We start from the raw sequence: 24324 nt of genomic DNA, 5'->3' as shown, positions 1-24324 counted from the left end.
TCCTGGCCATTACAGAAATCCAACAGGCCCAAGAGATGGCTATGCCAAACTTACAGATAGACAGATGGGTGAACTCATCAACAGTATTTTATAGAATCGAAGAAGTGTACCATTGCACAGCACAACAGCAACAACAAAACTACCTTGAAGTTTCCTAGAATCTAGAAATCTGACTCATTTTCTATACGCTTCACACGCTTATAAAACTGACACATGGCAAGGATGCATCTGAAAGAGAAGCGAAGGGTTTGCTCTCATCAAAGAAAACAAGCTCACCTTGTCAAAAGCAGGATAAACAGCTCGAATTTCTGTCAACCAGCCATATGGCATGTGCCCTACTGGATATGTAGCTGTCAGAATTGCCACCGCCTATGGCAGAAGAGGGGGGGAAGAGAGAACATTACAGGTCAAATCCTTGGAAAAACTCGTAAGGGTTGCCTCTCGCTCAAGATTCACATTATCCTATGAGTTACACCAGTAACATTTTAGATGGTCAAGCAAGAAAATGGTTCCTGCACAGAAGAGACAAAAACACTAGCTTATGAACACACTCTTTCTCTTGTTTCTTCTTTGTTCATTGTTCCCTTTCCATGATAAAATAATAATGGTCTTGGTATGCCATCTTAAGACTGAATGAAATATAAAGCATTTCCTTTGTATGTGAAAAAATGTTAATAGAGAGGGGTTTGTTTTTTTGTTTTTTTTAAAAAAGGAATAGGCTGAGCTCTCCTCAGTATTATATGTAGATATTAATCCTAAAACCAGAAAAGGAGGGAAACAATTTAAGACAATTTTTAGCTCAGCTCTGTTTTCAACAAGATTACTTGGTTAACCATGGTTAGCTTCAAACCAAAGTTTGCAACCAGCATCATTTAAATGACTTGGAAAGCCCGGTTAAAGCTATTTGTTTGTTTAAAACACTTCTATACCACCCTTCATTGAAGCTCGTTCCAAGCGGTTTACACAACTGTGTCACAGAAATGAAAACACACAATTAAAAACAAAAGCAAGTAGAGCCCTGTTCAGATGTGAGGGGTGGGTGTGGCTGTGGGTGAGTTAAATATGCGAGAAAGGGTGGGGAGAGAGCGCTGTTAGCTCCGCCCCCTCTGTCACATCACTATCCCTGAGTTTAAAGTCCTCCACGAATTTGAGGATGAGGTTCTGAAGCAGGAAGAAGCAATCTCATCCAATAAGGGGTGCTAGGCAGTTAAGCCTGAGAAGCGCAGAGGAAGCATTCCCAAATATGAAGCAGTTCTGCCCCTGCTTCAACCCTGTCCTCAAACTCTAAAACACAGCTGTCAACATTTCCCTTTCCTTGCGAGGAATCCTATTCAGCATAAGGGAATTTCCCTTTAAAAAAGGGAAAAGTTGACAGCTATGCTCTAAAAGTGATAATGGTCTTGAATATGAGGGGGCACAGCCTAGCGGTATGGCCACACTGCCCCATGCCTGTTTGCTTAAAGGTAAAGGTAAAGAGACCCCTGAAAGTTAAATACAGTTATGAACGACTCTGGGGTTGCGGCGCTCATCTCGCTTTATAGGCCGAAGGAGCCGGCGTTTGTCCGCAGTTTTTCCGGATCATGTGGCTAGCATGACTAAGCCGTTTCTGGCGCAACTGAACACTGACACCAGAACAGCGCACAGAAATGTCGTTTACCTTCCCGCCGGAGCGGTACCTATTTATCTACTTGCACTTTGACATGCTTTCGAACTGCTAGGTTGGCAGGAGCTGGGACTGAGCGATGGGAGCTCACCCCGTCGCGGGGATTCAAACCGCCGACCTTCTGATCGGCAAGCCTAAGGTTCAGTGGTTTAGACCACAGCGCCACCCGCGTCCCACATGGTTACATAAGAACAAGCAAAAAGAGCACTTGCATTGTGCTTAGTAGAGATAAACAACAAAATCTAATTGATTTGCAATTGCGTTTGCGGTATAATAATGTCTGGAGTTTGGCGGCATCTGAGAAAGGAACACACAATTTAGAAGTCTCAAAAGGATCTGAAGACCCAGCCCATTACTACCCCGTTATGTGGGAGTTTATTGCTTATGCTACTGCAAATGATCTGCAAAGGTCTTTGCCTATAAGCAGAGCATGAAACTGGGACCTCATCCCTGTGATTTATTTAAAAAACACACTCCTCTATTGATGTTGTTGCACTGTTAATATTAGATGAGAGGTTTTGTAATGTGACACTGAAAACAATTATTCTTTGATGAGTTCTCCCTAATTGTATGTGTTGTTATGCTCCTGTTTTTTTTATAATTCAATAAATAAAGAATTATTTTTAAATGCCCAGAACTTAAAAGCTTGAGAAAATAGAAAAGAGTTTTGCCTGCTGCTCAAAAGATAGCCGTGTTGGCACTAGGAGACAAACCATATTTATGAATTATGGTTCATAGCACAAATACTGTTGCAGAGCGAACACTGAACAGTGGCTAGCATCGAAAAGTGAGGGAGATTTGCACAGAATTATGCTCAGGGAGAACGAGCTTATGACATATTTCCCATTTTAGAACCATGGTTAGAAGATTACCGTATTTTTCGCTCTATAAGACGCACCAGACCATAAGACTCACCTAGTTTTTGGAGGAGGAAAACAAGAAAAAAGATATTCTGCATATCAGAAGCCAGAATAACAAGAGGGATCGCTGCGCAGTGAAAGCAGCGATCCCTCTTGCTGTTCTGGCTTCTGGGATAGCTGCGCAGCCTGCATTCGCTCCATAAGATGCACACACATTTCCCCTTACTTTTTTAGGAGGGGAAAAGTGAGTCTTATAGAGCAAAAAATACGGTACATCTGTACTTGGCCAAATCTAAGCCAAATGCAGCACCTGACCAAAAAATCGAGGAACAAAGTAAAACATGCAAACTCATTATTTTTCATAGAGTTCCTTCTTTTCTCCTCCTGCCAAAATCAAGGGCTACTGGCAGCGCCATGTACAGAAATTTGCAGTGCACTCAGCTTGTGCGCTGCCAGGCTTATCCGATTGTTGGCACTGCCAGCGCTTTCTCTTTCAGTAGTGATGCTTTCAGAAACGGAAGCGAAAAGAACAAACGGACAATAGGCACTAATGAAGTCAGCTATCAGCTGATAGATAATATGAGAAGTATTTGCTTTTGAGTGAATGCATTCTTTGCACTTAGCAACTGAAACCACGTTAAAGTGGTATGCTTAAAATATTAATTGCACAAACATTTCGGGCAGGAACCGGGAAATGTGCAGTTAAGTATTTCCAGGTGCTTGAGCTCTGAAGTTCAACTACACGATACAATTCTATATACTTCCTCTTATTCTACTTTAAATCACAAGAAGAAATATACATAAAAAGACCATCACCTTAATGTTTATTAAGTTGTCAGGAATATAATCCTATAATAAGGGTGGTGCATATTCAGTGATTCTGCTAGTGTGTGGAATTTAGAAGTGAGGGGAAATATACTAAGAATCTGAGTTTCGTTTTTAAAAAAAATCTTTCTAGCTCATACAGGCTGCAATGATAGGTTTCCAAACATCTGGGCAATATCTGGTAAAATCTTATCCCCTCCCCTGCATATACACTCTGCAATATGTGAGCCACTGAAATATGGTACGATTATATTCATTCGTTTGTTTGTTTGTAAAGTGCCTAAAATTACTATATGCAGTATAAAAGAGTCACTACGATACAGGCGCCTTGCTCACAGATTGGCCATGTGGGAGGGACCAATAATATTGACTTGCCTGCAGAATTAACACCTTCAGGGACTTTTGATTTTCATAAAAGAGTCCTGTGCAATTAACCCAGCCCATGTAGTTGTGCTATTCCCATTTATGCCCATGGGATCTTGCCATATTGATGCAGCTCCAGTGGTTTAAGGTATGCATACAGAGAGGTCTCAGAATTTGGGGAGGAGGGTTTTTTAACATTTTTGGCCAGGTATTACATCTAAATGTTCCTTCCACAAGCCGAAATGCACTTACACTTGCGCTAGAGGAGAGTATGCCTTTTCCCTCCACTGACAGTCCACCATATTTTGAAATATGTCTTTCCCGAACGTCACTATACCCTTAGAACCAGCAACACAGATGGCATTGGGTGATGCGGCAGGAAGCAGAAGACGACAGTTCCGTAAGTGCAACACCACTCACAGTTCTCTGAATCTCGCCCAATAACGTTGCTCACACAAGAGATGAGTCAGCGAAGAATCAGACTCTAAATGAGTGTCTTTGTTTTGCTTTCTGAGTTACCAAATACTCTGTTGAAGATCTGAGAAACCGGGGGGAAAGAGTAATGCTCGGCTAATGGCCAAAGCAAATATGAACAGAACTCTGTTTCTCTCTTCCTTCATGTTTTAAAATAATAATAATAAAATCAGACTCAAATGGCAGTAGTGGGCAGGACAGACGAATGAGATTTCCTTTTTTTCTATCCATGGGGAAAGAGATATGGGGTCCGTGTATTTTGTTAGGTGAAAAATGTCTGGAGGGGGAAGGGTTGAGCAGCCGCCACCCACTTTCACTTCCTCCCCTCAGGACGGCAGTTGGCTGAGGCTGCTTATGTTTCTAAAAGCAAAAATGCTGAGGAAAAATAATATAGAAGTCCATGTAGCAGCTAGTTTGGCCCTTAAGTCATGACAGTGGTGAAAGAAAATGCTATAGTTTCAGAAGTGGTCGGGAAAGTTGCTCAGACTTAGGAAAAAAACTTCACGTAAAAGTCTGCAGGTTTCTTTAATACCCTGGGGAAGTTTGACATTTAACAACAGCAGAATGAATTCCTAAAGAACCAGGAAAACAGAGACAGCTGGAGAGGGAACTGGGCCCTCTACTTTTCTGAATAAATACAGGGAAAACAAGGACTCCTACCTCTGTAGCTGCAGAGCTGCCACCCAGATCTCGGGATACAAAGAGGTTGACGATTGGCCGGCTGATTCTCTGAGTAGCCAAAATTAATGCCAAAGGCCACCAGAAACTGAGCATCTTTTTTATTGTAGCATCTCCCTGCGGGTAAAATGAGAAAATACAGTCCTTGTGAATGACAGCACCTGAACGCAGCAATAATAATAATAATAATAATAATAATAATAATAATAATAATAATAATAATTTATTTATTATTTATTATTTATACCCCGCCCATCTGGCTGGGTTTCCCCAGCCACTCTGGGCGGCTTCCAACAAAACACTAAAATACAATAACCTATTAAACATTAAAAGCTTCCCTAAACAGGGCTGCCTTTATGTCTTCTAAAAGTCTGGTAGTTGTTGTTCTCTTTGACATCTGGTGGGAGGGCGTTCCACAGGGCAGGTGCCACTACTGAGAAGGCCCTCTGCATGGTTCCCTGTAACTTGGCTTCTCGCAGCAAGGGAACCGCCAGAAGGCCCTCGGCGCTGGACCTCAGTGTCCGGGCAGAATGATGGAGATGCAATCAACAGAATAGCTAAAGTATCTCCTTGCCAAATGTTGGCTATGGTATGTGCAAGCAGAAAGAAGAGCAAGGAAACACATAAGCATGCATATATCACCAGCCAGTAAGTTAAAAAGAAGATATACCGTCTTTTTTGCTCTAGAAGGCTTACTTTTTCTCTCCTAAGAAGTAAGGGGAAATGTGTGTGCGTCTTATGGAGCGAATGCAGGCTGTGCAGCTATCACAGAAGCCAGAACAGCAAGAGGGATTGCTGCTTTCGCTGCGCAGCGATCCCTCTTGCTGTTCTGGCTTCTGAGATTCAGAATATTTTTTTTCTTGTTTTCCTCCTGCAAAAACTAGGTGCGTCTTGTGGTCTGGTGCGTCTTACAGAGCGAAAAATACGGTAGATTTTATAGATATAGATTTTAGACTATGTGATTTGGATTATTGCAGCACTGGGCTTTCTTCATGAGAAAAAGTGTTCTGGCACCTAACGAAGGTACTATCTGCCACTATGGATTTAAGAAGTGCCATATTTTTTAATGTTTTTAAATCCATTCTGATATACACTCCTGCAAGGAAGCATTCTTAAAGGTATGTGGCTTTGAGCGACTCAGAAATGGTTCTGCAACTATCTGTGTATTTCCTTGGCTCTATGCTAATCATGCTGACATCTTAAAATAACAGCACAGAAAGAAATGTGGTGGTGTGTTTTTTTCTAAATCCAGTACTGAACTTCACTACACTGAAGAAAATACTGTGGTTACAAGAAATGGCCAAGAGAGAGGCTATGGCACAAGGATTGCAATCATCAGAGACAAGGCAGCAACATAAATACAAATATATTTTGTATACAATATCAGGGCATCGTCACAGCTTCCATATATAAAGGATGTAGGAGAAGTAAGTTAAACTGGCAATTAATTGCTGCCAAGTAATGAGTATAGCATTGTGGTGGAGGTTACCCTTAGCACAAATATTATAATAATAATAATAATAATAATAATAATAATAATAATAATAGGCAGTGTGTTTTTTGGGTATAAAAGGAGGTGTCGGTACTCGTTTATAAATGAAGTTTATAACCTTAGCAACCCCTTAGCGGGGTGCATTGTAAGCCTGTTAAGCAGCAATTAAACTGCCAATTAACAATTAGCAATTAACAATCACTTTCAAAAGCTTCCCCCAGTTGTCTAGCAAATGGAGAGCGTTGTTTTTCAGTTCGGGTCTTGCACATGATACAAGTATATGCGGGCAGATGAGCAAGTAGTTTAAAGTAAACAGGGCCAGTGGTTTTTAGGTTCTGTTTTGCAATCCTGGTGTACTGGACGTAATCATATATCAAGATCAACAAATGCATCAAAACATACCCCCATCTCTGGCCCGCTACTGTCCGGAATAATATCATGTATGTTTCTGTAGTAGCCCAGGCATAAGGTGGTACATCGGACAAGGGCTCCCATGTACAACGACAAGATAGGGATCAGGAGGGGCTCTCTGCACTCCAAATGACTGTGGAGCAAAATGGCTACGAAAACAACCTGTCAAGAGAAAGGGAAAGAAAGACCGGTTATGAAAACAAGATTCTGAATTCTGATGTGAAAACTAAATAGTTTTGGACACAGTCATAGTGTTCAGAACATAATGCAATTCTTAATTATTATTCAGAGGTCTTTGCTGGAAATGCATGTTCAATTCTGGAAATTCTCCGGTCCTCTAATTTCAAGAAACTACTTATTTTGATTTTCTATTATAAATATGTAAGAGAAGCTTCTGAGTCAGTCCCCCCCCCCATTAAACTTGTCTGAAGAAGCCAACGATTTCATTAATTTGAGAGGAGGCTATGAAGACGATAGCATTTTCTTTAGATGTTAGGAGCTTATTCATCAAGGGCTATGGGTATGGCTAGAAGGCCCTAGATTATTATTTTTTAAAAGAAATATAGAGATAAAGGGTATCTATAATAAGACTGTATTATATGCAGTATGAGGGAGAAAATGAATGGAATTCAGAAGTGGCCTTGAACTATATGTTCCAACGAAGTATATAATACATCTCATCTAGTAGCATGCATCACTTAAAAAATACTACACAATCAAATGACAAATGCAGAGAACTCCAATAGCAAAAAGCTAAATATAAATGCATTTATACCATTAGGAACGACAGGGGCGATATTCAACAAAGTCATACTTAGAGCAGGCCCAATGAAATCAATGAACTCAACGGGTCTACTTCGAGTAGGACTTGGGTATCGCCTAGTAACAATGAGGTGGGAAAATAACTTCGACCTCTGAGAGGTCACCTTCAAAAAAGCATGAGAGATGTGGTACACACACAATGCTAACTATGCTAAAACAGACGTGATTCATATTTGGGAAAGGATTCCTATAGCAATACTAAACAATGATAGATGTGATTTGTAGATGTGGTAGATGTGATTAAATTTTACATTGGTAGATGTGATTAATTCAAATCTGAGTATCCTAAGTCCTAGCCGAGAGTTGCCATACATCCAGATATAGCTGGGATTTGAAAATGGTGTCTGGGTGGAATTTTAGGAAATCAGTTTAAAAGCCGATGGCAGCTCATATCAGCAGTGTTAATTTTGTGGCTGTTTTCATAAAAAAAATATCATTTTAAAACTTCATTTTATTTTATTTTTTTAGAGATTTTGCAGTTCAACATCTTTTGTGCCCAGATTTTCACTTTTTGAAATATGGTGACCCTATGCTAGCCTCTATACCACCTGGGTAAATTAGGTGTCAGACAAACTTACTGTTTTTTAAATATGCCTAAACAGCTTCACTTAGCTATGAAGCTGAAGCCAATTGCTCTCTCAACCACCACACAATCGTTGTGAGGATAACATGTTGCGGAAAAACCATGTATTCTGTCTTTTGCTCTTTGAGGTAGAAGCCCAAGAGAGATAGATAATTAGTCAAAGTGGGGCATAGATTAATTTTAACAATTGAATTCAAAAGGCTGGAGAAATCAAGTCATAATCATAATGGTCCTTTCTTTTGCATTGAAAGAATTCCCTCCAACAGAGAGTTCTTCCCTTTTGCATTTCCTCCAATTCCTTGAATTAATAACAGTCATACTCAAACTCTAAAACTCCATCTAGGAAATATGAAACATCTCACTTTTGCAGCAATTTTAACTTATGGGCCTGATGCTATCCTTCATAATTTCCAGGTGTCTTTAAGGAACCCTGACAGCCCTGGGTTTGTGAACAACAGCGCTGAAAATGTATTTGCCTATAAGTGGCTGGAGTTTAATAGAGTTTAAATGGGAATATACTGTAGCCAATGGTACACTCTTTCTCTGGTCACTTAAGTTTTCCATGTGTCTATATTTAATACACCTGCTGGCATTAACTGGTGTGAAGTATCATCTTGAATTATGCTAAGGACAGAATAAATTTTGATTTGGACGGCAAAGAAGGAAGCTTGACCATTTTCTTTAGGGAACTTTTAAAATGTTCTGAAAGAGAACTCACACCAACATTTTTAAGGAATTCCCATTTCCGAAAGCAGTAACCTGCGCTTTTAGCATAAAAGGATGCTTCTACAACATCTACTTTACCGCATGAAAGTTGACAGAGAAAATTTATCCGTTGTGACTTTTGCTATCCAAAAGCAATTGTGTGAACTGGCTCAGAGGGAAAGGAAGAACACCAAAGTATAGCATAAGCACAAAGACAGTCAAAATTGGATTTAATAACATCTATTCCGCAGCTGTCTAATGCATAGCAGATTAATTCATACTGGCTATAATGACATGAGCAGGAAGTAGATTAGCTAGATCCAGCTATTCAGCAACACAATAAAATTATTATCAGAAAAAATATACCACTATATTATCGAGAAATGCGACCCAACTTGCAGTAATTGAGATAATTTAACATGTCTTTAGTGTCAACTCTTCAGTCCTTCAACCCCTTGTCAGCAAGCAGAACTATTTCCACTCCATTTCAAAAGGGTCCTATATCAATATATATGGATAATCTTGCAAAGACTGTTCTAAGCATGGTTATCGTACAAATTTGGCACGGCTCTTTCCGCAGCAGAAATACCCGTGACATGAATCAATCCTTACCTGAGCAATGACGTCTGAAATGGAGGCACATCCAACCAAGAAACTGTATTTGTGTTTCAGAAGAATACCCGCGTGGGTCCAAGCCTGAAGAGGACAGAAGAATGGGTGAGATCCAGTTTAGCACAAACTCAGGCAATGGGTCTCCTCCTGCTTCTCCTTCCCCCTGCAACTCCTGGCTCACCCTCCAAACCTGCTCCAGAAGGTTGAGGGGCTCTCTGAAGCAGCATTTTGGACTGTATGGAGAATAAGAGAAACTGGAAATATCATTGGGCAAGGCAGGCAGGCATTTGCCTGGTCTGGACATCATGACTAGCTGAACTATGGCTTAGTTTCTGGGCTCAATTCAAAGTGCTGGCACCGACCTATAAAGCCTTACACAGGACCTCAATATCTTAAGGACAGTCTCTCCCCATTCAAACCGACCTTGTCATCCGAGGCCCTTCTCTACGTCCCAACTCCCTGAGAGGTTCCGAGGGTAACAACATGAGAACGGGCCTTTTCTGTGGTGGCTCCCCTCCTGTTAAATGCTGTCCCTGGAGAGACTTGCCTGGCACCATCATTACACATCTTTAGGGATCAGGCAAAAACATTCCTCTTTACGCAGGCCTCCGGCCATTAAATAATCTATGGCTTGATAAATTTGGGCAGAGGTTGTTATTATGATTGTTTTATTATCATGCTGTGTATTATTGTGTTGTGTATTATGTTTTTACTATTAAAGGTAAAGGGACCCCTGACCATTAGGTCCAGTCGTGGCCGACTCTGGGGTTGCAGCACTCATCTTGCTTTATTGGCCGAGGGAGCCAGTGTACAGCTTCCAGGTCATGTGGCCAGCATGACTAAGCCGCTTCTGGCGAACCAGAGCAGCGCACGGAAACACTGTTTAGCTTCCCGCCAGAGCGGTACCTATTTATCTACTTGCACTTTGACATGCTTTCGAACTGCTAGGTTGGCAGGAGCAGGGACCGAGCAATGGGAGCTCACCCCATTGCGGGGATTTGAACCGCCAACCTTCTGATCGGCAAGTCCTAGGCTCAGTGGTTTAGACCACAGCCACCCTTTAGGTTTTTACTATTATGCTGTGTAAATTAGGTTCTTAATGTTGCACACTGCCCTGGTATCTTTGGTTAAAGGGTGGTATAAAATGAATGAAAGAAAGATGATAGATGGATGGATGGATGGACGGATGGATGGATGGATAGATAGATGATAGATAGCATAAGAGCTGCCAGAGGAGTTCACATCCACTTTTCTCCCTTCTGTTTTCTCCTCCCTAGTCCTTTGTTCTGCCATGCTAAACTAATAAAAGATGTCATGGGTTAGATCCCGATATTCCTGCATTGGAGGGTTGGACCAGATGAGCCATGGGGTCCCTACTAATTTTATGATTCTATGATTCTAAGATTTGGCAATCCAGACCAGGGCTTGTGCTTAAAATCTCTCCTTGCTAACCTTGGTTACAGCTTGCTTACTATGAGCGAGGAGACAGCTTAACCACAAACCCCATTTTGGACAGCAAACTAAGTTAAACCTTGGCTTGGCTTAGTAAGGCATGCCATGGCAAAGCCAGTTGTGAACTCTATGCGCATAGACTTCAGTGGAACTGAAACCCTGATCACAAAGGGTTTGGGCTCCTGCTGGGACTTCCACGTCTGATGTGCAGCCGGATGCTGTTCCTTTGTGGGCAAAAGCCCTTCATGCTCACAGGTGCAGTTGTTGAAAGATCACAAATATACAACGTTGCACAAAGGAAGAACATGATGACAAAGGATTGCCAACGAGGGGTTGAGATGAAAAAGTGCATGTATGCAAAGGGGAAATCTGAAACAGTTACAATAAAGATTATAAAAATAGCAGCTGGAAACAACAAAACCAGGTCAGGTGAAAAGGCTGGGAGGGAGAAATAGATGTGTTTTGACTAACTGCTTTAATCCCAAACCTGAAGTAGCTGAGATTTCAGCAGTCGTTTGCATTTGGAGCTTTTGAATTTGCTTTTTCCTCTCTGAGGAATAAACTACCGTATCACTTTTTTAAAAAAATAGAAGGTATCTTTTAAAAGAAATATTAAGTATCTTGCTAACCACTCACACCTAATAACCACTTGCCAAAGAAGTGACAGAAAATGTATTTATTTTTCTAAAATATTTAGAAATGAAATTGAGACTGCATCGTCAGAGGCGCAGTTCAGATATCACACTAAACCATAGTTTTAAATGTGCTGATCGTGCTGCTCAAAAGTTCCTCCCCTGCTCCTAACCGCTGCCATGCCGCAGACTAAACAAGCCACAGTCTGGCTTGTTGTGCCATCCAAACCCGAGCTCATGGCTTGCTTCCTGCAAACAAATCATGAGCGGTAAACCAAGGACAAACTTTGACTACTGTTCATGGTTTGCTTGGAGAGAAACAAACCACAAGCCTGGGTTTGAAAGACACAGCAAGCCAGGCTCCAGCTCGTTTTGTCTGTGGGTAAGGAGCACCAGGAGAACTTTCGAACATCGTGCAACCAGTGTTAGAAACTCAGATATATAAGCTAGGTGCCAAAAGGCTCATTAAACCAGGGTCACAGTCGCCAAAACGGAATGCCTAGTTGCCATTTCGCTTGAAAGTCATATTTTTCAGTAAGAATTCTTGGTTCCTGAAGTTCGTTCCGATTGTGGAGATAAAATATAACAGATAGAATTCTGCAGGGTTGGCACCCCAGGCACCTTCACTTGGTCTCAAGTGGCCAATAGCCAAGTGCAAAATGCACCTGGGACATTTTGGATTTATATATATATATATATATATATATATATATATATATATATTAAGTTTTGATGGATGTAACAATGGATTACTGAATGGTTTAGTTGATGTAAAATATGTGGGGATGTATGGTATGCAAAATGAACTATGGAAGGAGAAGAAGGGACGTGTATGTCTATGTCTATGTATGTATGTATGTGTGTATATATATATATATGTGTGTGTGTGTGTGTGTGTGTATGTTCTAATTTATATTTCAAAATATTCATTTAAACAACCTTAAATCAATTACTTCCCTCCTTCTCCTTCCGTGGTTCATTTTGCATACCATACATCCCTGCATATTTTACATCAACCAAACCATTCAGTAATCTATTGTTACATCCATCAAAACTTATTTACAGTGTTGAATTGATCTTAATACTACCAGCGTTTTTAAATAAACACAATTTTCAGTAAACATTTTCCAGTCTTCTTTAAATGTACATTATTCTTGTTCTCTTATTCTATGTGTTAAATCTGCAAGCTGAGCATATTCCATCAGTTGCCATTTTTCTTTGGTTGGGACCGTGCTCGTTTTCCATTTTAGGGCTAACAAAACACGGGTCGCAGTAGCAGCATGCATAAATACTGTTTTTTGACACCTGGGAATTTCCCTCTGAATTATCCCCAACAAAAAGGACTGTGCTTCAGGGGAGGGATGGAGGGACTTTTAAACATTATTTTTCATTCATTAATTATAATTTCCCAATATTCTTTTACCCTTTTACAAGCCCACCGCATATGATAAAACGTACCCTCAGCCTCATTACATGCCCCTGGGACATTTTGAACGCATGCTGCTCATTTACATTTAATAATAATAATAATAATAATTTATTTATAGCCCGCCCATCTGGGCGGCTTCCAACAAAACACTAAAATACAATAACCTATAATAATAACCAATAATAAAATAATAAAATACAATAACCAATAATAAAATACAGAATTTGTTTTAAACTATGGTTTAATGTGATGTGCAAACTAGGCGTCTAGAAACCGCGAAACCTATGAATCAGAGGTCAGAATCAGAAGTGCTTTTATGGATTCACTACTAGGACAAAACAAGGAACAAGCTAAGGGAAGGGCTGGCATCCATTGTGCCATTCCGTCTAAGAGTGAGGATAGTAAACTAAGTTGTAGACTCACCATGGCATCCATGAACGGGAAGGCTGCCAGATACAGGAAGGCCTTGCGTGTTTTGCTTCCCACTGATTCATCCACATGGTGCAACTTGTTAATTATGTAGTACCCCAAATCACTGTATGCTGCAAAAATAAATATAATCATTTTTTAAAAAAGAAAATAATGTACCGAACGCACCCAGGTCTGTTTTGGGTGGTTCAGGATAAAGAGGGAGAAAGGAGGAGCGGGGACTAACACCATCATCTTGATGAGCTGCCGTCATAAGCCAATTCAACGATGATTCTAGCAGGTGTACTTAAACCAACTTGCTTTAAATCACATCAGCTTCTTCTAGACTAAGGCTGAAATCCTAACCCCACTTACCTGAGAGTAACCCCCACTAAATTCAACAGGGTTTAATAGTGCATTCCTTACAATATCGACTCAGAAGTAAGACAGCCTCCTGCGGCAGAATGGGTCCATGCGTCTGGCTGTTAACCAGGTTTGAGCCCATCCAGGGACAGCTGTGAGCAAGATTCATGCATTGCAAGGGGTTGGACTAGATGACCCTCCGGGTCCCTTCCAACTCCACAATTCTATGATTCTGTATCATAACCTAGCAAAATTAAATGAGGTCACATTAATGCTTTTGTTATACTTTACATTTCCCAAACCATTTCAGCCTCTCTTAATCTAGTGTTCCCCCCCCTCCCTCTCTCACACACACACATATTAGAAACCTTGCTTGCTTCAGTCTGTACAAAAAACCATCACTCTTTCTCCATCCTCAGCTCCCAAATCTGGCCTCCCATCTAGCTCCAGGGTAATTAAAATCACCAAACTAGGATTAAAATGTACCTAACAAGCAGTAAGAGGGACACGGGTGGCGCTGTGGGTTAAACCACAGAACCTAGGGCTTGCCGATCAGAAGGTCGGCGGTTCGAATCCCCGCGACGGGGTGAGCTCCCATTGCTCGGTCCTAGCTCCTGCCCACCTAGCAATTTAAAAGCACGTCAAGTGCAAGTAGATAAATAGGTACAGCTCCGGCGGGAAGGTAAACGGCGTTTCCGTGCACTGCTCTAGTTCGCCAGAAGCGGCTTAGTCATGCTGGCCACATGGCCCGGAAGCTGTAAGCCGGCTCCCTCGGCCAATAAAGTGAGATGAGCGCTGCAACCCCAGAGTCAGTCATGACTGGACCTAATGGTCAGGGGTCCCTTGACCTTTACCTAACAAGCAATAATCTGCAGATCAATGTATTTTTCAATATGCTGCTATGCACTGGGAAATTTTAGAAGTATTTAATGGATACCAAAGCTCACATAAGCCCTGCACTATAATGTAAAAAAGTTACCATAATATACTGTACACATTTTTAAAACACACACACACCTTTTCCTAGGAAACACTGGCAACTGCTGACAAGCACCATGAAGGAGGATAAATTGTGACTCAGTTGGTGAGTCAGAAACCATTACCTGGGGTTGTTATGTTGCTACTAGCACCCATGAATGTCTTCTAGGTGACTGCCAAGTTCCATCACAAACCCGTCCTACTCCTCTGGTGTTTTCCATGGATTGCCCTGGGGCCAGCTCTTTCACTGTGCTATGAGGGAGACAGAGGCTGTCCCTTCTTGAATCCACTGGCATGCCTAGAGGACTTGGGGAAGTTAGGTAGCAGGAACTTTCTCTCGTTTTTTGGTGTGTTTTTTTGCCAGAATTTGCAAGCACAGCACGCAAAAGTGAGCAAATTACTCATTTCGTGCTACGGAAGCGACAAGACAAATTGCACATCCTGGCAAAAATGAGAAACAGCTCGCTCAGTCCTTCCCAAAATCCTCTGGAACTCAGGGGAGGGAAGGAATACCTTACTTAAGTTGTGCACTTAAAAAAGGACCTCCAAAGTTGCAAAAGCGATTATCCCGGCTTCCAAAATCCTTCAAATCCTGCTGCATGTGAGAGGCTGACAGCTCCTCTAAATTCTCTATATATGCCGAAAGACTTTTGGGAGCGAGCAATCAAATATAATGGTTGGCTAATACAGCCAACTAAAATCTATGGGCGCCTGACCATTGCAGTATAAAATCATTAGCTGTGAATACTCCCTCTGAAGTATTTGAAAATAGCAGCTTTATGAGAGCAAACTTCATCTGTGAGCAGGGACATTCTTATTTGTGGTATCCAAACAACAAATGGTTTGTGAGATTGGCTGCGAAAACCTCCTTTCCTTTTAGTGTCTCAGACCACAGTGCGAAGTTGAGGCTCTCACTAAAGGATCAATTTCGGAGTGACAAAATCAGAAGAGTACAAAAATATGGACTGGATGCTTCTGAGAAAATAGAGTGTAAAGTCCAAGTGGAGAAATCTACATGGTCTGAATAACCAACACACTTGGAGGAGGGGGACACACCTGGGTTTACTTTGCTACACCAGGTCAAAATCCTTCATTCTAAAACTGTCTCAGATGGTTTCAGTGGTGGGTCCAATTCACACATTACCGCAGCATTATGGGTATTGCTATTCTTATGCTGGTATTTTCACCATTGTTTAATTATCACACTATTCCCATTCAAGATCTGATCATCAAATCTAAGCAAAAGTCTTGGAAGTTTGTCAAGATTCATTTTGTTCGTAAAACGCATTTGTGAGCTGGAAGAAAAAGAGGTCCCAGCCTGAGACTTGGAGGATTACATTTAATACCATTACATCATCAAAAGAAAGTCTTCCTTGAATAGGCTATTATTATTTACTTTCAAAGACGTTATCAGGTAACTGAACATTGGCCAAATATACTGCCAGATCTCAAGTGATTCTGGAGAGAGCCTGCATTTTCTAGCCACGCTGTAAATAAACAGATGAAAACCTCTAAAATTGAAAGCTGGCACATCACGGCTGCTCACAGCCTCAGGGCTTCAATAGCTAATGGTTCTTGAACTCATCTAATTTGAGGAAATATATTGTGTCCAGAGGCATGTTAGTGCCTCATTAAACTCAGTGTAAGGCTGCAATGCAACACCCACATGCCTGGGAGTAAGTCCTACTGAACTCAGTAGGATTTACTTCTGAGCAGGCATATATAGGACTGCACTGTAAGGTACATTAATGCAAGACAATGCCTACTGCTTTTCCCTGAGTTACTTAGCACCAATAATACACTCTACTGTGCCACGCAGGGCCTTACATTTGAGAACACTATCATTATGCAAAGACATGGCTTACAGCGAGGGGAAAGTATTAGTATACTCATTTTAATCATAAGTTAAGTGGCTTGCATCATTCCGAAAAGAGGATAAAGACAGAGAATCCCATTGTGCACAACTTCATCTAGCCTGCAGTGAATTTATTTGTTTTAAACATTTCCATCCCACCTATTTTCTCTGAAGACAGCTAACAAGAAGTAACAAAAACAGAACATAATCCCTTAAAAGCCCCAATATATATTCAAATTAAGAGGCTAACAATATTCAACCTGTTCCAACAGACGCCGGCAGCACAAAAACAGCACAGCATAGCTTTTATAACCAATGAAAATGACATAACTACCGTATTTTTCGCTCCATAAGGCGCACATGACCATAAGGTGCACCTACTTTTGGGGGTGGGATTAAAAAAAATGCTGCTCTTGGGGGCTTTTGCGGGAGGTGGGGGAAGTGAGAGAGCCTCACTCTGTCCCTTCCCTCACCTTCCGCAAAAGCCAGGGATAGCCGCGCAAAGCCTCTCCAGGGCAGCGGGATGAAGGCTCTCTGTTGCCCTGCGGAGGCTTCTCGGGCTACCCCAGAGTTGCTCAGGAGCTTGTCGGGGCTGGCGGGGGAAGCCCGGGTTCCCCCCCCCCCCCCAGCCCCAGGGACCACACATTCGCTCCATAACACGCACAGACATTTCCCCTTAGATTTTAAGAGGAAAAAAGTGCGGTCTTATGGAGCGAAAAATACTGTAAGCAAAGGCCTTTTTTAAAAGGCTAGGTCTGCAGAATCAGGGTTGTAAATTGAACCGGGAGCCTTCACAGGTAGAGGAGGTTCATTGCTTAAAGCCATTCACCCTCAGACTTGTGGGGGACTCTTACCTAGGTAAAAATGATGCAGTGGCCGGGAACGAGCTCCCGCACATTTGTATGAATCATAAGCACTTAAGAACCGCTGTGCTGCACCAGGCCAGTGGCCCATTCAAATCCAGCATCTCGTTCTTACAGCATCCAACCAGATGCCACGGAAATCCTTCGTGCCAGTGGTGGGTGGGAACAGGTGCAAATGTGGTCAGGGCAGATATAAAAGTGGAAAGAGCGTTGCACAGGAGGCTACATTGCAGATCCGCAAAAAACAGAGGTTTCGAGAAACGCACACACCAACAAGACACATTCCCCTGTAGCAAGGCTACCCTGGGGAATGTGGAACAGGTTTGGTGAGCGTTGTGACCTCGTTGTAGGTGGGGAGCGCATGTCCTAGGGAAGACCCACAGAGAGGGGGCTGGAGGGCAGGAATCAATCCCTAAACATAGGGTTCCCCACTCCTAGTCGAGGCGGAGAAGTCTAGCCACAAAACGTCTCCCCAGTTCCTTCAAGAAATATGCACATAAGCAGACCAGGTTTTAGGATGTAGAGGAGAAGCAAAAAATAGTATAAGCAAAAAATAGTATTGTTCCCTCAGCAAATGGAATGAAGGCTTACCTATTAAGGTGTGAAACACAGCGGCCACAGCACCAGCTACAACCATACACAACACTGCTTTGGTTCTGTCTCTCTTGCTGTTGACAAAAACCAGCCCCACGTTCTTGAAGTCGCTCATTGGGCCCGTGAAGAACTTCATGAGGGAGTAGGCCAACCCATAGCTGGCCAGCATCTCCACAGCATCTTCCTTAACAGCTGCGATACCTCTGTTCAAGGCCTGAAGGGAAAGCAAAGCAAACGAGATACAAAGGTTTAAAATGTGCCAAGCCAACTCCAGACAACAGAACGTGATAGTCAAATTATTCTCTATCTTGTCAGAAAATCACAAACAGACTGCAACAAATGACATACAATACAGTAACTGGGATAAAAAGCTCTGTTGATGGGGGTTTGTTGAAAGAGGGATGTCTTCAGCAGGCACCGAGAAGATGACAGAAAAAGTGGGAGGGTGTTCCATAGGACGGGGGCCACCACACTAAAGGCCTGGTTTCAAAATGGTTCAAAACAGATCACCAGACAGAATGGTATCTGTGAGATCCCCTCTCCTGTGCGACACAGTGATTGGTTGACTATGTAGGGGATGAGATGATATTTTAAGATATCCTGGTCCCAAGCTGTATAAGGCTTCATTCACCAATTCCATTGCCTTGAACCTAGCTGAGTAACTGATAGACAGCCGGGGCAATTCTTTCAGTGCAGGTGTAACTGGTGGTGCTATTCTGCTCTGGTGAGCAATTGATTCCCAAATTTTCAGCTAGCTACAGCTTCTGGGTTAGCCTCAGGGAGTCCCACACAGAGTGGGCTTGAGCTGTTGACATATGTAGATTGCACTTTTGAAGGGATGTACATTCCCATGTGGCACTACTAAGATTTGACTAAAGCTAAATTAGGACCCAGGAGGGACGTGGGTGGTGCTGTGGGTAAAACCTTAGCGCCTAGGACTTGACGATCGCATGGTCGGCGGTTCGAATCCCCGCGGCGGGGTGAGCTCCCGTCGTTCGGTCCCAGCTCCTGTCCACCTAGCAGTTCGAAAGCACCCTTAAGTGCAAGTAGATAAATAGGTACCGCTTTATAGCGGGAAGGTAAACGGCGTTTCCGCGTGCTGCTCTGGTGCCGGTTCGCCGGAGCAGCTTCATCACGCTGGCCACGTGACCCAGAAGTGTCTGCGGACAGCACTGGCTCGAGGCCTCTAGAGATGAACGCACAACTCTAGAGTCAAGAATGGCCCGTACTGGTAGGGGTACCTTTACTTTACTTTAAATTAGGACCCAAACATTTGCACATACTAAACAACACCCAGATTCATGCTATCCTATCAAGCGGTCAACCTTTCTCTGCGGCAAAACTCAAATGCCCAGAACCTTTTATTTGTTTGTCCCCCTTAACCATGCTTTGAACATTTTCCTGCTCAACAAAATCGATGAAGATTAATATAAAGCAGGTACACTGCATCTGTGCTGTTTATCGATTTCTACCTTGTGCTAATCTCCCCCCACATTTTAACTAATTGCTTTAATTGTTCAAATACATTAAACTTTGACTTCACCTCCAAAGGCACATACCTCCATTGTCTCCTAAGTCATGTTTTATTCTATTTTGTAAACGTAAAGCAAGGATATAAAATAAATGATCATTTAATCATTCGACCACTAATGAATGGATACTATGAGTTTTTCTTCCCAAGAAAGAAGTATTTAGGCTGTAAACCTATTTTCACTTGCTTGCAAGTCCCGCTGAACTCAAGGGGGCTTATTTCTGAGCCGTTATGTATAGGGTTTCCTGCCAACCTAGCAGTTCGAAAGCACATCAAAGTGCAAGTAGATAAATAGGTACCACTCCGGTGGGAAGGTAAACGGCGTTTCCGTATGCTGCTCTGGTTCGCCAGAAGCGGCTTAGTCATGCTGGCCACATGACCTGGAAGCTGTGGACAAACGCCGGCTCCCTCGGCTTATAGAGCGAGACGAACGCGCAACCCCAGAGTCAGTCACAACTGGACCTAATGGTCAGGGGTCCCTTAACCTTTATGTATAGGGTTGCACCGTGACAGCACTTTTTCTGCTCTGTGTCCTAACATTCCTCTTGACATTTCCTAACAAAGCTGTGTATCTTTGTACGCTCACTTTACCGGGACATGTATTCCCATCCTGTCGGCAATTTGATTACATGTCAAGCATACACACAGAGAAAATGGATTTTATCACCAACAGGATGGCAGCCTGACACTGTATCCGAGATAGTCCTTTCAGTTTCCAATTGCCTAAATAGAAGAATGATTTAAGAAGTCTACAGCGGAGAGCATCTCAGGAAAATTACCATCTAATAACTATGTTTTTGCCAACAGCCACAGGAGCAGTGTCACCGTACAGAGAAGGAGAAAACCCATGATGTAATGGAAGAAAGAAGCAAGCACAATTTGGCGGTGACTGTACAAAGGAGAACTCCAGCAGAGACAGCGCTTCTTTCACCTCTGGCTGCCCTAATTTTCCAAAAAAAAAGTTAGCCTGCAAGCTCAAGGCATGCAGCAACTTCCAAGAAGGCAGGGGAAAGTCAGAGTATCTTTTCTACTAGGAAACACTAAAAAGTACCGTATTTTTCAATGTATATGACGAGGGGGTTTTTTACCCCAAAACGAGGTTATAAATTTTTGGGATGTCTTATACACAAGTAGTGCCACGGTGGGACGGGCAAATGGTTTTAGCAACAAGCCGGAGAGTGTCAGTGGCGATTGGGCAGGTGATTGGTGGCTGCGGCAAGGGCTGCTGTCTATTGGCTGCCGTTGCGGCAATTGGGAGGGCGTTCGGCAGCTGATGGCGGCAAGCGAGCAAGACGCTAGGTTGTCTTGTTGATGCAAGCGGTTGTGTGTGGCGGTTCACTGGGTGAGTGATTTTCGCCATCCCCCCCCAAAAAAAAAAATAGGTCAACAACTCTGGGCAATCCCCTCCCCCTAAAGCTCAACAACTCTGGGCAATCCCCCCCCAAAAAAGCTTAACATGTCTTGGCAATCTCCCCCCATTTTCTAAATATAGAGTTCCTAAAAAATAGGGGGCGTGTTACACACAGAAAAATACAGTACTTACAGAAAAGGTACGGCGGGTAGGGTGATATGACTGAGGTTCAGTAAATTACAGGTGGTGGGTACAATCTTTTCTCTTTCCCCTTCCCCTGAGAGGTACACATTTAAGCAGACTGGCTCGGGTATAGACAAATCTATCTATTTTGAGTGTGGGTCCATTTTATTCATAAAAGTGCTCTATCCAAGTGTCTGTATTAATCAGTGGGCATTTTTCCCCCTCCAAAAGAATTCCTACCTAAATTCTTATTTAAATACATATTTTATCTCCATGTATGCATTTCAAAAAGCATCTAAAATATGCATTCTAACACTTTTTGTTACTTTTCTGAGCCGACAACTGTATTACCAAATTTGGAGAAACATAAACCCTGAAGGGTAATTATGTTCTGATGAGTCTGGGAGGTGTATCAAGTCAATTTGCAAGTGAAGTCATATTCCTTGAGCGTCCATGGACAGGTGATAGGAGTTGAGTCACTCTGCAAAAAAAACTAACTTATGGAATTCACTGCTACAGCAGGTGTCAATGGGCCACTACCATAAATGGATTTAAAAATGGTTGCTAGGCACGTTGGCTAAACAGAACCACCCTGTTCAGAGGTGGATACAAGCCTTGCTTATAAGCTCCCCAGAATTATCTGTGCGACTACAGGGAATCAATGTACTGCTCTAGATGAATCCTTGGTCTGGTCTGCCAGAGCTCTTCTTTTGCTAAGAACTCATAGTGAGAGAACGTCTCACTCCAGTTGTTCCACTAAGAAGGAATAGCTGACGGGTTGAATCAATGGAGAGCTGGCACTGTAAAAACAATGACATCATGCCAAGGGTGGCATCCCCATGGATGACCACCGCAAAAAAGAGGGGTGGAGGGGTGGAAAGCTCTTCTGTGAAGGTTGGTTGTCGAGCTTAATTACTCCCTCCAGACAAACCAAATGTTTTGACTAATTGGCTCAGCCTTTCCCTTTTTTAAGGCCAAAGAAGAAGAGCTAATAAATCCGGGTGCTCAAACGTTCACTGCTATGCTTTCAGGCTATAAAAATCAGTGGCAGTATCAGAAACTCAAATATGTAAGCTAGGCGCCAAATGGCTCCTTAAAACATGGTTACAGTCACCAAAATGGAATGTCTAGTTGCTATTTTGTGGCAAGATGGCTCTAAAGTTTTATTTTTCAAATGATGGACTGACTGTGATTGATTCTCAGTTAAACATCTGGCTAGTTCAGAGGACAACCTTGAGCTAGGTTACGAGCTTTGAGAAGTTAAAGAAAAAGGGTTTGGCCTGTTTTTACCTCTTTTTCTTAATGGGAATAGCCTTCACAACTGTTCAGTGCTCCTGCTCAGGCTGCATGGTAAAAGCATTTGGGTTCCTGAAATTCATTCTGATTGTGTCGCAAGTGGCTGATAGCCAGGTGCTAAATGAGCCTGGCACCTGGCTAATTTCGAACACTGATTTGGTGCTCCCCAAATTTTTGATACCTGGGTAGGTATCACCCTAAGTAACTCTTAGAAACCACATGTACACTCAAAAATACACATATAATGGACGCTCGGGTTGCGAACGTGATCCGTGCAGGAGGTACGTTTGCAATCCGCAGCGTTTGCAACTCTCAGCGCCGCGTCTGCACACACGTGGGTCGCGATTCAGCGCATGCACAAAGCGCGATTTAGTGCTTCTGCGCATGTGCGAGCGCCAAAACCCGGAAGTAACCCGTTCCGGTACTTCCAGGTTTGGCGCAGTCCGTAACCCGAAAACGCAGAACCTGAAGCGTTTGTAACCCGAGGTATGACTGTACAAGCAGAACCCTCACAAAAAAATACACAGTTAATGCACTTTGTAGCTCCAGAATACCCTGGTTGAATGTTGATTCCGGCATCCCACTTTCCTCTTTTCTGTATTCAGTTTTCAGGGTAGGACCATGGTTTAATCAGGGCCCAGATCAGAGCAAGCAGGACTAGTTAGATGCTGCTTAAAACCTGCCCCACCTCCGGAAGCCCGGAAGTACTAGAGCAATTGGATGCAATGAAACGAATGACAGCAATAAAAGAAAATTCAACCCTGAGCAACCACTGTGGGTCAAAGTGACTTCTATGCTGTCGCCCAGACTGCACAGCAAACAGTACATTCTCAACACCTTGGGCAAATATAAGTTGTCTTCAAAAATACACCAAAAAAGAAAATAGGCTGATGAAATGACAGAGAGACAATGGCAGAAGCAAAGAAGCAAAACCAAGAGTTTGGGTACACATGAGCACACATACAGATGTTGTTGTTGTTTAGTCGTTTAGTCATGTCCGACTCTTCGTGACCCCATGGACCACAGCACGCCAGGCACTTCTGTCTTCCACTGCCTCCTGCAGTTTGGTCAAACTCATGTTTGTAGCTTCGAGAACACTATCCAACCATCTCGTCCCCTGTCGTCCTCTTCTCCTTCTGCCCTCCATCTTTCCCAACATCAGGGTCTTTTCCAGGGAGTCTTCTCTTCTCATGAGGTGGCCAAAGTATTGGAGCCTCAGCTTCAGGATCTGTCCTTCCAGTGAGCACTCAGGGCTGATTTCCTTCAGAATGGAGAGGTCGGATCTTCTTGCAGTCCATGGGACTCTCAAGAGTCTCCTCCAGCACCATAATTCAAAAGCATCAATTCTTCGGTGATCAGCCTTCTTTATGGTCCAGCTTTCACTTCTATACATCACTACTGGGAAAACCATAGCTTTAACTATACGGACATTTGTTGGCAAGGTGATGTCTCTACTTTTTAAGATGCTGTCTAGGTTTGTCATTGCTTTTCTCCCAAGAAGCTGGCGTCTTTTAATTTTGTGGCTGCTGTCACCATCTGCAGTGATCATGGAGGCCAAGAAAGTAAAATCTCTCACTGCCTCCATTTCTTCCCCTTCTATTTGCCAGGAGGTGATGGGACCAGTTGCCATGATCTTCTTTTTTTTTGATGTTGAGCTTCAGACCAAATTTTGCAACACATACAGATACCCATCTCCAAAATGTCTCAGATGATGGAAGGATCTGGTCAAATTGCTTTTCTTACCTATCTTATCCTCCCAACAACGCTGTAAGGCAGGTTAGGCTGTGAGAGAGCAAGCTGCACATTGTCATCTAGTTTGAGACTCCAACCCCTACACCACACAAACTCTTAGGAGCAAATTTGCCCATAATTCACAACCTCGCCGATTAAAATTAGCCCCA

General features: G+C 42.7%; 1 protein-coding gene across 2 annotated transcripts in view; it reads right to left on the bottom strand.

The window, feature by feature from the left end:
* Positions 1–24324, bottom strand: part of ANKH (ANKH inorganic pyrophosphate transport regulator) — a 129092-nt gene that overhangs the window by 24143 nt on the left and 80625 nt on the right. For both annotated transcript variants that reach the window (XM_079985021.1, XM_079985022.1), the window contains exons 2-7: positions 18060–18276; positions 13425–13543; positions 9489–9572; positions 6758–6928; positions 4846–4980; positions 277–369 (exon numbers count right to left, since the gene is read on the bottom strand). In XM_079985021.1, coding sequence (XP_079841147.1) covers positions 277–369; positions 4846–4980; positions 6758–6928; positions 9489–9572; positions 13425–13543; positions 18060–18276 — 819 coding nt within the window. The remainder of the gene's footprint in view (positions 1–276; positions 370–4845; positions 4981–6757; positions 6929–9488; positions 9573–13424; positions 13544–18059; positions 18277–24324) is intronic.

The sequence above is a fragment of the Podarcis cretensis genome, assembly GCF_951804945.1.
Source record: "Podarcis cretensis genome assembly, chromosome: 7".
In the NCBI taxonomy this organism is placed as follows: domain Eukaryota; kingdom Metazoa; phylum Chordata; class Lepidosauria; order Squamata; family Lacertidae; genus Podarcis; species Podarcis cretensis.
Note: the sequence above shows the minus strand (reverse complement) of the source record. Positions and strands in the feature narration are given on the sequence as shown.